The 14,138-nt window shown below is 41.3% G+C and overlaps 1 protein-coding gene across 1 annotated transcript in view; it reads right to left on the bottom strand.

Moving 5' to 3' along the window:
- Window positions 1–2,843: 2,843 nt before the first annotated feature.
- Window positions 2,844–14,138, bottom strand: part of spega (striated muscle enriched protein kinase a) — a 45,239-nt gene continuing 33,944 nt past the window's right edge. The window contains exons 26-42 of the mRNA XM_062414584.1: window positions 14,021–14,098; window positions 13,728–13,900; window positions 13,555–13,581; window positions 13,299–13,451; window positions 13,132–13,174; window positions 12,966–13,031; window positions 11,191–12,522; window positions 9,792–11,094; window positions 9,514–9,681; window positions 7,932–8,054; window positions 6,802–6,966; window positions 5,927–6,590; window positions 4,605–4,844; window positions 4,280–4,503; window positions 4,092–4,167; window positions 3,786–3,935; window positions 2,844–3,148 (exon numbers count right to left, since the gene is read on the bottom strand). Coding sequence (XP_062270568.1) covers window positions 2,911–3,148; window positions 3,786–3,935; window positions 4,092–4,167; window positions 4,280–4,503; window positions 4,605–4,844; window positions 5,927–6,590; window positions 6,802–6,966; window positions 7,932–8,054; window positions 9,514–9,681; window positions 9,792–11,094; window positions 11,191–12,522; window positions 12,966–13,031; window positions 13,132–13,174; window positions 13,299–13,451; window positions 13,555–13,581; window positions 13,728–13,900; window positions 14,021–14,098 — 5,223 coding nt within the window. The 3' untranslated portion in view covers window positions 2,844–2,910. The remainder of the gene's footprint in view (window positions 3,149–3,785; window positions 3,936–4,091; window positions 4,168–4,279; window positions 4,504–4,604; window positions 4,845–5,926; window positions 6,591–6,801; window positions 6,967–7,931; window positions 8,055–9,513; window positions 9,682–9,791; window positions 11,095–11,190; window positions 12,523–12,965; window positions 13,032–13,131; window positions 13,175–13,298; window positions 13,452–13,554; window positions 13,582–13,727; window positions 13,901–14,020; window positions 14,099–14,138) is intronic.

Here is a 14,138-nt window from a genome sequence, read left to right as displayed (position 1 = left end):
CGTGCTTTAAAAGCATATATTGTACAATTAACACTTGAGGCGATATATGTTCTAGGTTATTTCCAAAGCGACTGTAGTACTAAGAGTAAATATATACACGGTTGCGTAAAAGTATCCAGGCGCTTCAACTGGCAAAAACAACTGCAACAAACGGGCATTAAAACGATACCACAGGCGATTTAAACATTGATTTACAATACTACGACGTGACACAGTTACTGCCGTGGTTGGTACTTAATGACCCGCAGGTTTATGTGTAAATTAACGTCGAGTAATGACTACTGTTTGTGAAAACTTTTCGTAGTTGTTGCTGCAAAGAAACGCCCAGTTTGGGTCTCCTTGAAACTGCCTGAAGCCAGGGAGCGTCGCAAAAGTGCTGTCTCTGCCTGTGGCGTTAAAAAGAAGAAAGAAAAAAAAGTTGTGCAAGTGCAGCCTGTACAAAACATACAACCTATCACATGGTATTCCTTTATTTGACACTATTATGTTATGTTATGCTGTTTGTTTGGTAGGCTAAACCCGTGTGAGTACAGTATTTAAGTACTTAAAGGGAAACTTTAGTATCTTTCAAACTTGACACTATTGTCCCATCTTTTTGTATGTAAGTGACTAATGGGGACAATATTTTTTTTAATTGGTCCAGTATTTTGCAAGAGCACTGCTGCCGGCTGTAATTTTTTTTTCTTTACCTTTTACTTCTGGTCTGTTGTGTCTAAACAAGTCTCGCTCAAGGAGAAGTACACTTGGATAGTCGTTTCCAGAGTTGGAGTTAGAAGTCGTTCTTCCAACTTTGGTGTGTACATAACTTTTTAAGTCATAATGTGTAAACAACATGGAGGTTACAAAAAAAGATATGTTGTATTTTCTCCCAGACTTGTTGCTGCACCTGTACATTCCCTAAAACCACTACAAATATGGCTTTACCTCACTTGTTATCAGGGTATCGAACTTATTTAGCTCGCTCTTTGTGCATAGCAGCTAATGGTTCCAACCTAACACCATATTACAAATTACATGTGAATTAAAAATGTATATGCAATATGTGAATTTACCATTTACTTTCATGGACTATGTTTCTGTGTGAATGCCACATTTCTGTTTTGTCCATAATGGTAATTTCATACAACCAGAAATAGGCTAATGTCTGTCTCTCTAAATTATATCTTGGAATATCACAAAATATTTTAAAACAGGAATGTTTTCGTTGCAAGATTACCTTTTGTTTTCCATCCATCCATGATTGTTGTGTGTTGCATTATGGGGCCTTTTTGTCACGCAACAGACATTTTACTTGACAAAGTATGAAAGAAGCAGGTAAATTAATAACACCAATTCTAGCTTTGACAAGCTTGGCATGCAAAATAGCAGTGCTCTGGAACTGGCACACCTGAATGGGAAGAAGCTATTATCATTATTGATTAGACCTGTGCTAAAGAGTTAAATTGTCTAATACCAACATACTGAAATGGTTAGAGTAGTATCTTAGGGATGAGACTCACATATTCAGACATAGTTGGTGCCATTGTTCGGTGCCACTGGCACTCATCGATTCAAGAGAAATAAATGCTACTAAGAAAAAGAAGAAAAAAAGTCCCAATTGTATCAATAGTTTATTACATACCATCTCATAAAAACATGTTCAACTTTTTCCACATATAAACACCGCAAATTGGTACATTTACAAATCTTCAACCATTCAAATTCATACAAAAAAGAAACACTGTCATAGATCAATACACAAGACATTCTATTATTACAAGGACTGCATGTACTGTATGTATGCATGTATAAATGTTTGCATGTATGTAAGAATCTATACGCATCTCTCTGTTCTTGTAAAGTCCAAATATTGTAGTCAAATTTTTGCTTTGTTTAAATAATAAATTGTGAATTAGTACCAATGGAGACACATTTACAAGATAAATGTTTTGGATATTAATCCGATTTAGGCACTAACTGGGTAACCGTGATTTGACCAATGGGTAATACTGAAATATACTGTGTATGACTGTTCCAAGTAAATGTTATCTACATTACTGACTGTTTTTCATAGTTGTATTACAGTAAATTTCGGATGTAACCACAGAACAATAAGTTCACAAATTCCTAGCTCACCCTAAAATAGTTCATTTGTACTGTGTGAATCTTAACACCAATCACAAAGACACTCCTTTTTTTTTTTGCCTCAATACTAATTCGAAAAGTGAATCAAAAATGCTCGCCCGCACACACACATGCAAATAAATTAACATGAAAAAGTAAACAATTTCAAGAAAAGAAACAAAAAAAATGATATTTTTGGTTTTGAGTTTTAAAATGTGTAAGTAAATGCAAAAATAAATTAGCAGCTTAAATTATGATACATTCAAATGAGTTGTTTACTGCTAAATTTAGTGACATAAAATGAGGCTGCGTTGTAGAAATGCTAATGATATACATGTTCCAGGCTGATCGTGCAGAGTTGCTTAACTAAATCAAATATTAATGTGCAACTTCAGAATTCACAATGTGACTGAATGTAACTGAGAAATTGTGCACTCAAAGAAAACCATCCAACATCCTGTGTCCTTTCAGCAGATTAACGAGCAGTTCTGAAATTCATCAACACGTCACGCCGGTCTGCTTCTCTTTCCTTTGGGATTTTTTGTTTCATCTCAGAATCCCATTAGCATTGAATGTTGAAATCTCCCAAAATAACACACGGACTCCTGTCTTTTCTTTGGATATTTTAGCTATCCAGCTGCCCGCCATCCTTGTGCCTGACTTGGCAAGCTGACATTTTCAGATGCAGGAGCGTCTCACAGAGGAGTTACAGCTTTATGATGCAAAACATTTTGGGCAGATCCAACTCTTCAAACCTGTGTCTGGTGCTGCATTTCAAACTGAAACAAACACTGTTCCCCGTTTATTTCACTTCGGGCTGGGAACATGCGGTTTAGTCCCAGACGTCGGGGACTGGGGTGAGCTATGGTAGGTGCGCAGCATCACCTTGTGCTTGGTGGCGTCGTCACTGCGACGGCACTGTTGTTCCACCAGGAACTCTTTGAGTCGGTTGGTGGTGAAGGTGAGAGTCTGCCTCCTTAGCTTCATCAGGTAGGAGTCCTGCATCCACGCTTGCACAAAGCAGTCCCTGGTAGTCGGACGGGCCCTGAAATGACACACAAACATGTAATCACCCTAATGTTATGTTTGGGGTCTCGGGTCCTCTTTAAAACCCCAAAAGACACACTTTACTCATTTTTTAAATCACCTTATTATGAACTTAATTCATGAGAATTGCTTATAACTTGATTTTGAACATATTACATGTTCCATTCAATGACACACTCCTTTGAATATAATGTGTATCTGTATATTGGTGTTGACAGTACTTTTAATAAGAGGTCTAACGGAGAGTCAGGCCTCTGTTTGGTCTATTTAACCCCAAACATAGCAATGCCACTAATGTCACGATACAGGTCAGGATGGCATACTGTACATTCCTGAGGATGACTGCAAAGACAAAGCAAACATATTTCTTGCATATATCCTTATTTGGTATAACAACAATGTCATATTTTGTCATCATCAATTTGGCAAGCTCAGTTTGTGGGAAAGGAAACTCGCTGTTTTTCTACAAACTTGGTTTTAATGAGATGAGAACAAAACAATGGTTGATTTGCACAATATTATGATGATTTTAACACACACAGCAAAAGTTCTGAGGATAAGTCAAGCATGTGTCAACAAAACATGAGGGTTAACATTTTACATGTTAAATGAAATGAGCTTATGTTGACACTCACCAAGGGTAACTGCTCAGCATCTTCTTTACAAAGGCGGAGGCACTTTGTGACACATTTGGGTACAGTTTTGTCGGGTCAAACTTTGCCATCAGGATCTTGGACTCGACACGTTGAAGGTCTTTATCTTCAAAGGGCAGCCGACCACTGAGCCTGGAGTTTGAAATATAATATCCAAAAATTTAAAATTCCCAGAGATTAATAATTTATTTAGGTACTTTTATTTAACTGATTAAACCCTAACTAAGAAAACATTCAAACTTCAGAATCATTTCTTAAAATGTTTTTACAAAAGAGCATTTCACTCACATGACGTAGGTGACGACTCCGATAGTCCAAATATCTGCAGGAGGACCCACTACTTCACCTTTCACCATCTCAGGAGCTTAGATTACATTTGTCAGGAGGAAAAAATCTGATCAGTAGACGTTTAAAAAAAATGAAAACATTGAATTTTAAGTCAGTTGTACGATACATATTGGATATATTTTCCTCACCCATATACTCCAGTGTTCCTAATCCTAAATCCTGGTGTTTGAGGCTGAGAGGGTTGAAGCTCTGAGCGCTCCCAAAGTCCACGATCTTGATGGCGTTGAGGTTGGTCACAATGATGTTTTCAGGCTTGAGGTCCAGGTGGAGGATACGGCGGCTGTGGATATACTCGACTCCCTGAAGGATCTGAACCAGGTAACCCACCACGTCGTCCTCCGAGTAACGGAACCTTGCGTGAGCATAAATCTGGTTTTAACTGAGGTCTTGAGTGTTTTAGTTATTTTATATGTTTGTGTATCTCATTATAAAGTGACATATGGGCTACTCTACCTGTCTATGAGGCTGTACAGCAGCTCTTTGCCGGTGCAGTACTCTGCCACCAGCACCAGGTAGCGTGGTGTGACGTAGGCCTCGTGCAGAGCCATGACCTTTTCATTGTGGAGCGATTTCAGGATCTCATACTCCTTCAGGACTTGCTGCTTGTTCTCCTGGTTGTGGGGAACGATCTTTGCGATGTAGATTTTGCCCGTCGTGTTCTCCCTGCACTCGCGAATGACTCCAAAACGGCCCCTGGCAATAGATCAGAGGAGATTATTACTGAACAACAAAAGCAGGAGATAAAGACGATTCATCTTGTCACAACGGTCCAACACAATAATACACACACCCTGGACATAACATGTTCCAACTTCTCCCCTCTGGCAGGTGAACACTGCACCAAAACCAGTTTTTTCCCCCCTCGCTGTAACACTTATGAACAGTGAACCTCTTACTTGGCACCCCCTATTTTTGTGCATGAGCTCAAAACTGTGGTCTCATTTCAAAGGCAGCTCTTTAAATTTTACAACCAGTAAGTCAGAAGAAGTATAAATGATCCTGAACCAAAGTCACGGAGGCTAAAGTGTCCCACGGTGTTGTTAAACAGGTTAACTCTGTCACTGTGCAATAACTCTGTAACACTGTATATTCTGGACATAACCACCTACTATATGTACGTAAAGTAACCTTCACGCTTCAAAATGTGTCTTGGCACCCTGTGCATTCTTCACACCTTTGAACTATTTGTATCCTGTTTACAGATCAACAGTTTCAGTTGCAGACAGTCATTTCCTTGTATGCTTGAACATACTTGGTCAATAAAGATGATTCTTATTCTGAATTAGAGGTTGAACATTTATTAATATTAGTCTTTGATGGCTGTTAGAGACCCCAAAAAGCAAGATTGTTGTGCTAATATCCATTGTTTCCCCAAGAATAGTCATTTAAGCGGGGTGGAAACATTTTCGAAAACAGCTAAAAATAAAAAAGTATCCACTAAAAGCCAGATAAATTAACTAAAAAAAAAAAAAGTAAATTAGAAGCTCATTAAGGCTGCTTTCATTGAAGGTGTTACAATTTGACATAAGTAGATCTTGTGAAATAATCTCACCCAACACAAAAATGGATCTAATCTGAAACAGAAACATGAGCATGAGCAGAAACAAAAGCATTTACTAGTCATATCCGGGGAGGAACAGCCATAGTAATGCAATTTAAGCCAGCAGCTTTTTGATTAAAAGGCTAATTTCATCCTGAAATGTGGGTTTAACCTGGTTATTTTCTATGATTTATGGCTATTCTGTAATCCTAATACAGGTCAGTATCTAGCTCACCTGGCTTTTTCATCTAGGAAGGTGTAGGGTTTTTGTGGAACCCCTTGGCGTAGGGCAGTGGAGGGTGTAGCACGTCCTGATGGGGTTCCTCTGGTGGGAGTACTGACCCCTTCACCGAAGGGGCTCAGGCTGGATGCTTGGAGCACTTGAGGGGAAAAGGAGATGGCAGTGGGGGTCACACGAGCAGTGGTGGGGACATAAGAGGGCACAGAGGCCACTGCTGGTTTGGTGGGGGTTGAAGGCGGGGTTACAAGAGTGGTTGGTGGTGCTTTGATTGGGGTCTGGGTCATAGGTGACACCACATTCACTGGACTCTGGGGTTTAGGCAGGACGAAGGGTGGGGCCCCTTTGACTGTGGGTGACGATGGAAGGTTGGAGCTTATTGCTGGAGCCTCCTCAGGTGTGGTGGCTGCAGATGGCGATGAGGGGTTGATTTCAGGGGTGGAGGGCACATGGGACGAAGGTGAAGCATTTGGATGAGAGAAAGCAACAGGTGAGGTTACACCTTTTGGAGAGGTAGAGGTGGGGGTGATGGTGGAGACTGTTATCCTGGGAGCGTTGTTCTGGACTGGTTTGAGAGGAGGGAAGGGTACTGGGGAGGTAACCACTGGTTGAGGAGGTGGGACTGTTCTTACTACTGCCACAGTCGGTAAAGCTGCTCCAGCTGTGGAAGAAACTACAAAACAAAACATTCAGATTGACAGGTGAAGTGAAACCACCTCCTTTTTCTCATTTGAATAGAGTTCTATTAGTCTAAAACAAGCTTAAGTTGAATTCTGTACAGTAAATTTTCTTCTTAACTACTGTATGTGCAGTAATCGTGATGCATGGTATTCAGCTACTGCATGAACAGATCTTGACAGTGCATAAAGTACCTTCTGGTTCCAGCCTGACTGGAGCAGAGATGTTGCTGTACGGCCCCTGTCCAGCCTTGTTGACGCAGGACACGCGGAACCTAAAGGTGGCACCTGGTAGGAGGTCGGTGGTGTTGTAGTAGCAGTCGACCACCCCAGTAGCTACAGTCATCCACTTAATATCTCCTGAAGCACATATTGGAAAGAAAAGAGTGGTTTATATGATGTTGTTGCAATTTTATTAAATTATACAATGTTTTACTATATTTAAGTAAGCATGTTAGATTTATATGTATGTTAAGTGATTAAGTATGATGGCGAGAATGGAAAACATGTCAAAATACATGTAATGGAAGTTGCTCTTTAAATGGAAAATTAATTGTTGTAGTACAAATATTGAACAGCAGATGGCGATATTGTCATACTGATAAACTGGATAAATGTTGACGCTTTCAATTCTATCCATTGTAAGAACATCATGTATATACAAACAAGTTAATGCTCAGATTTCCTCCTGAAAAATGAACTGTCACAGTAGCTTATCCTCTACATGGTCACAGTAAATTATATAGTGACACATTATTCTGTGAGTGCCAAGTAGCTTCAGTGTAGACTGGCAAAAGGTTAAATTTAGAATGAGGCGACAGGGCAGTACAAGCCAAGACCCAAAAAGTTAAATAAATATTCACAAACTGATTTGTGCGACCACACTTTCATCCACCACGTTATGAAATAATGATGATTCATCCTGTATAATGACAAAGCTTTGACAGTGGCACTGGTACAGTCACTATTCCCACATGGACTGACTCATTTTCTCTGTAAGTGGTGTTTGGGAACTTTATTTCCCCCGTGGCATTGTCCTCCCTCCGCACTCTAAGACAAACATTATCTACACTTTTCAAACACCGCTACCTCAGAGGAGCTTGAATCTTTGAGTTTAATTTAATTTCTCCCGCACGCACCACATCATTTGACAATTGTGCACAGTGGGAATGCAGTTTTGAAACCATCAAAAGAGAGCAAAGCATACAACTCATTTTAAATTTAAAAAAAGAGGATATTTCTTTCAATGAGCTGAATGCTGTTGGATGATTAACAACAACAACAAGAAGGAAAGAGTGGTTTGTTGAATGTCAGTATTAGCTCACCCTCTGTCTTTCTTTCCAGGGTGTAACTGCATGGTGGTTTAGTGTCTGCTGGTTTCCAGAGCACCAGGGCTGTGTTGTTGTAAGTCTGAGGGACTTCAGGGGTCCCTGGCCTTTTTGGAACACCTTGAACAGTCATGGAAAAAGAAGAAGAGGGGAAAATGGAGGGAAAATGAAAAGGCATGAGGCATTAAGACATTACAGACTACAGTGAAGCTTTTAAGCAATATGGAAGTATGTGGTGGTGCAGGAGAGATGTGCTGAATAAGAGTATTAGTACCAAGTGAACCAGACCTGAATAAAAATGATATTTTTTCCAGAAGGGTTTTTATGTGTATGAGTTTTAACTGCTTCGTGTGGGTGTGTAAGTGTGTAGTTTCACTGTAGAGTGTGCATGAGTTTTACAAGAGTGTTTTCAGTTTTTTGTGGTTTTACTTGTATGTCTGCAAAGTTTTACCACTGAGCGTGTTTGTGTGTTCTCGGCCTCGTTTTCCTGAGGTCACGTGTCAGTCATACAGTTTTTATTTCATCATTTCATCTCAACTTATCTTTATTATGTTTGAGTTTCTGTAGGTGGGGTTCTCTCTCTGCTTGTTAATGGCTGCTAATGTTTACTGCCTTCGCCACATGTGGAGCATTAACGAGAAAGACTCCTCAGACAGCGTGTGTCACAACAGCTTGAATTTTAGGCGTAATTTACATTTCTATGATGTTACAGCAATCAGTGATACAATATTTCCACTTATTTAGATTTTAATGTCACAATTTGAGCTCAGCATGAGTCAAGATGCCAAACAAGGACGCACTAGGCCTAGATGTTCATTTTCTTGAGCCCAGCGTAGAAAATGATCCAGATGATGCTTTGAGTTTTGACACAGACAGTGTCATTCTTTAATTTCACAGTGTATTTCCCATTAAGTTGGTGCACTGGCATGAACAATGGAGCAACTGCTTCAGGCGAGATAAGCCGTCTGAAGTATTTTTACACTGCTGATTAAATACCAAGGGGAGACAAATAGCCTCCGTGGTGGAGATAAGTAATACAATGAAGACAACGACTGTCTAAAGCCATGAGAAAGGCGATGGATTGTACTCGACATCTGAGGAATATATTTCTAGTGTTGCCCCAAAAGTCTCATCATTTGCTTTGCATTTGTGAGCAGTGTTAGCCTCTATCTAATCACTGTTATTCTCATTATGTACAATTTGTGCAAAAGCATGAATACGACCTGTCGCGGCCGATTTCAAAAGCACAACACCATTTGTTCCTGTTCCGTGATGAATACGAGAAAAAATCTACCGACTTAATCTGCCAGCATTAATATTCTTTTGAATTGTATTAATATTCATACTATTCTCACTCCAATTAAAATTCAATTATGTCAAATCCTCAACTGATACATCACGTTATAAAGATAATTACTGTATGTTCATGAAAAGCAAAGGAGCAATGGTTCATCCGTGCTGTAATTTGCAGATTTCTTTAATTAATTCACATTTTCCTCAGTGTATAAAATAACAAATGAGTTACAAAACCACACATTTTGATTGATTAAACGGGGGGGGGGGGGGACAAGATACTTACAAGCTATAGACAGTGTACAGGAGGTGGTGATGGTAGCGATGGTGTTGGTGGCTACACATTCATAAACTCCAGTGTCCTTTCGGCTGGACTTTTTGATAATAAGAAGCTGCCTTCCATCTGGAGGGGAGATCAGGTTGATTCTGTCATCTGCCTCCAGTGGTTTACGATCTGTAATGCACAAAAAACAAGCAGAACGACTCAGTATGTTTGGGGAAACCTCTAATTTGATATAGGAGCATATGTTTTATTGTAAGATTGATCAAATTGAAGTAAGACACCTTTCATCCATGAAATGTCTGGATGTGGACTGCCAGCTGGGAGGCAGCTCAGAGTGACTGGATCTCCCTCGAGCAGGATGTGGTCTTTGAGTTTGATGTGGAACACGGGGGCAAAATCCGAAACAGTGCGTAGGTTCTTCTGAGAGTTTGACAGACCCTCCTCTTTGGGGACAGATGCAGGGAGGTCGGACTGGGAGGAAGTTTTATCTTTCTTGTTTCTTGTCAAACCCCACCTGTCCCACCGTGATCGCCTGTCGCTCTCTTGGGCTTTTTCGGAATGCATGCTAGAAGTAGATTCGATTGATTCCTTTGATGCACCGGCACCTGTCTGCTTCGCGAGCTGATTTTCGGGGATGCCCATTCCTTTCAGTCCACGTCCCTCGGATTGGGAATGACGATGGCGGGTAAACAGGGGCGTCCTCTTTTCCTCGGCTTCCCCTTTTCTCTCCTCAGACTGACTGCGGAGTTTTGTGGTTATTCCAGACACTTTGTTCTCAAACTTCTGTCGCATTGCCAAGACGGGGGAATCTGTGACCTTCCTCAAATCCTTTTGCACCAATTCTTTCTGACTTCCCTCAGCATCTTTATCCTTCCTCTCCTCTGAGTGGGTCCTTATTTTGGCAGAGATTCCTGCCACTTTGGACTCAAACTTGCGCCTCATAGCAGAAACAGATGATTCCTCAGCTTTCTTTTGCTCTCTCTCATCCGACTGCCTCTGTGCCTCAGCGCTGCTCAACTCCTTTGTATCCAGAGACTTGCTGCGACCAATAGCCCAAGAAACCCTCTTAGTTACTGCAGTTTGCTTCACATCCTGCTGCTTTTCCTCCTTTGGTTTATCCCCCTTTTTATCAACGGATGTTGACCTCTTGGTCCGCATGGAAAACCTTCCAATAAGTCCAAGGCCTTGCTCTTTATCCATTTCACCCCTCAAGTCTTGAATAGATTTGGATTTCTCCTGCAGTCCTTTGGATACCATTTCAATAGGTGCTCCTCTTGCACCCGGCCTGTAAACCTCTTCGCCCCCCTCTGCCATCTTCCGGCTTAGTACAGGTGATTTCTCCTCTGATTTGTTTCTGGTCAGTTTTCGGAGGCCACGGGTCAAAGAAGATTCACGCTTCTTAAACCTGGCTTCAAAGACCTCCTCTGAATCGATGTCTTTGATGTCTGTTCTGAGCACAGGCTGCCGAGGCATGGCAGGGAGGTCAGGGTTTGATGATGTGGACGGAGAACCAGGAGTTCGGTCAGAGGTGGCTACTTTAGCAAATACTGCTGGATGTTCAGGTAACGAGGGGCTGTCTGTGGGCTTTGTTCTACTGGGCTTGGCTGTAGCAGCAGGATCTTTGGATTGGTCAGACCTCCCAGACGGCGCTGAAACAGCTTGCATGACACTTGCATATGCAGTTGATGGTTTACTATTTTGTGATGCTTTCCTGTCTCCTTTCACATTCGCCTCATTAATATGTAACTCCTGAGCTCTCTTCTCCTCTTCATCATCATCTTCCTCTATTACAATTATTGGAGTAATTACAGCGGGTGATCTAGATTCAGATTCTACTTTATTGTTGGTCCTTTTCTCTGTTTTCCCCTCTATGTTCTTCTCATTCATACTTTGCATATCCTCATGTTTTTTCACATTGCTCTGTTTTTTCTGTTGGTCCGCTCTTCCTGGTGTTGGGAGTATAAAGGAAGTGTGCTCTGTGGGCGAGGCAGATGTAGACTCCAGTGTTATTTGTTCTGTTAGTGCAGACATTGAGACTGCCTCCTTAAGCTTCTTCCCTTCTATACTACCATTGCTCACTGATGGGATTTCTAAGGGGGCTCCGAACCTGCGGTGCAGGGGCATGGGCTCAGAATCCTCCTGAGTGAAGGAGGCGCTTTTCCGAAAAACTTTGGTCTTTGGCGTGTCCTCTCCAGGACTCTCAGAAGACGCTGCTCTTGTGAGTGTTGATGGCCCCGCTCTGGATCTCCTCAAATTCCGATCAAGAGACCCCGTCCGCCTCTCATCATCCATGCCGAGTGTTTCAAACAAGGGCCCTCGCAGGCCGCTCATCTTCTTATCCACATTCCCTCCCCTGAGCAGCCGCTGTCTCATCAGCTCCAGTTTTAGAGCATAATCCTCCTGGCTTAACGTTGCTACCCCTGGGCTTGGGCTTCGATTGGGTAGTTCCATAGAAACAGCCTTTTTCAGGCTCTTGTTACTTGCTTCTGAATCATTATCGGCATTTCCCTCTTCTGGGTCAATGTGGAGAAGCAGTGCTGAATCAGCAGAGCTGCCTCTCCTCATGGTAGCCCTCCTTGATTTTGTCTGCGACTCGTCTGACTCTACACTTGATCCTTTTTTAAGGGGAGCTCGTTTTGTGGTTTCCATGTTGTCCTCATTCACAGTTTTATCATCATCTCCTCTTTTACTAACCCCTCCTCTTGTGCCTGCAACCTCCATGTTGTCCTTTCTACTCGTCCCGCCAGCAGCAACACCAGGCCATGCAGTGACGTCTTCGTCCCCTGGGATCTCATTAAGGGAGACCCTGGAACCAGAGAAGACCATGGACAGTGGCATAGGAATGAAAGGAAGCTCATCTACATCAGCATCTGAATCCGAGGAAGAGGAGGGAGGTGGGGAGCCTTCTTTTAAATGCCGGGCCACAGCAACGGAGACGTGGCTGGATGAGTCATTCAGGAGTTCTGGGATGGACCGCATCACCATCTTGGATTTGTAGCTGATAAGGGACCGCTGAAAAAAAAGCCAGTAGAGGAAAGTGTGAGTGACATGTTTGTGAGTGCATTTGTTGAGATGGTTTGAGTAGTTTAGTATTTCTTTTGTAACTGTCATTTCCTACTAAATATTGGTCATAACTAATTGTTTTCTTAGTCATAATCCTCTTCTCAACTTCTCAACATCATTGTGACTGCAGAGCATAATGTTTTGTTAAGATATAAATTAATATCGTTCAAAATAATTTCCTTTTGACAAGTTTAAATGGTTTCAGGAACTGATTTAATCAAAATTAATGAATGGGGTCTTGTGCTTGTTGACCTTTACTAAAACAGACCAAATAATCCATTATCTCTAATTACACACAGAATTGATCTTAAGTAAAACCTGCTTTATAGATTTAATTGCTCTCTGGGCCCTCAGAGTCTTTATTTGTCTAAGTCATGAAGTGCATGCCTTACCTGCCATCGCCTTCTCGACAAAACTTGCTTTAGCATTGCTGTGTTGATGCTCTTATTTGTTGGTGACTGCAAAACAAAAGGGGAGGGGAGTCGTGATTACCTGGTGGAGGTATACATATGAATTCTATAACAATGAACAGTGTCAGGCAGGTTAAAATGTAGCTACCTTGAACCAAGGATGACGAAGGCACTCAACAGCACTGGGCCTCCTATGAGAGAAAAATATGCATATGAAGAAGGTTTATACCATTTAGACACCTTTAAATGGAACGATGGTATATATATATATATATATATATATATATATATATATAGGATACGTCAGATGCTTACAGTCTGTCCACCACCAAAAGCTTGATGACAAATCCCTTTGCTTCTTTGCAGAGGTCAGAAAACATGCTCTCCTCAAACGCCACATTGTAGTTCCGAATGTTTAATGCAGAGGCTCTGTCATTTTCACCAGCAAAGGGAGACACACCTGTCAGGCTAAAAAAATATATTATGAACATTAAACAGATCGTAATGAAGATTTCTGAGCTAAAGTAATTAAGATCTATTAAGTTGAAACAATAATAAAAATATAATGTACCAGAGATAAGTGATGACACCAACAGACCTGTGGGAGAACAGGAGAGAAGAGAGAGAAATCAATTTTAGGGCAAATGAAAAGCATAAAAGGTTGAGATGTGATTTTGGTGCAGATAACTGTGCATTGCCTGCAGTGTGTAGTCACTTCTCCTCACTGGAGAACAGGTGGCTCACCATATGTCTGTTGCCGTGGAGACAGGAGTTTGGTTAACAATCTCTGGTGCAACATATTCTGGCGTGCCGTATTTGCAGTAGTGCCCCTCGGACGACTCCAATTTGACGGCATTCCCAAAGTCGCATATGCGAATCTGGTCACCGCCAGGACTTGACATTAAAATGTTTTCTGGCTGGAAGAGGATGAAAACAAATCATCATCAAATCATCATGAGATAACTGAATATAGCAATTTTCATAACAGCCTTAGTCTCATAAATATAATACAGATGAATGTGGGACATGTTAGATACCTTTATGTCAAGGTGGGCAATGTTTTTCTCGTGAAGATAACGAAGACCCTCCAACACCTGCTGAACACTAGAGCGGATCTATGGAGAAGCATGAAGAAAATGACCTTAAAAGTCATGT

The sequence above is a fragment of the Scomber scombrus genome, chromosome 24 (genome assembly GCF_963691925.1).
Source record: "Scomber scombrus chromosome 24, fScoSco1.1, whole genome shotgun sequence".
NCBI classification, from domain to species: domain Eukaryota; kingdom Metazoa; phylum Chordata; class Actinopteri; order Scombriformes; family Scombridae; genus Scomber; species Scomber scombrus.
This window is presented reverse-complemented; position numbering and strand designations above follow the sequence as displayed.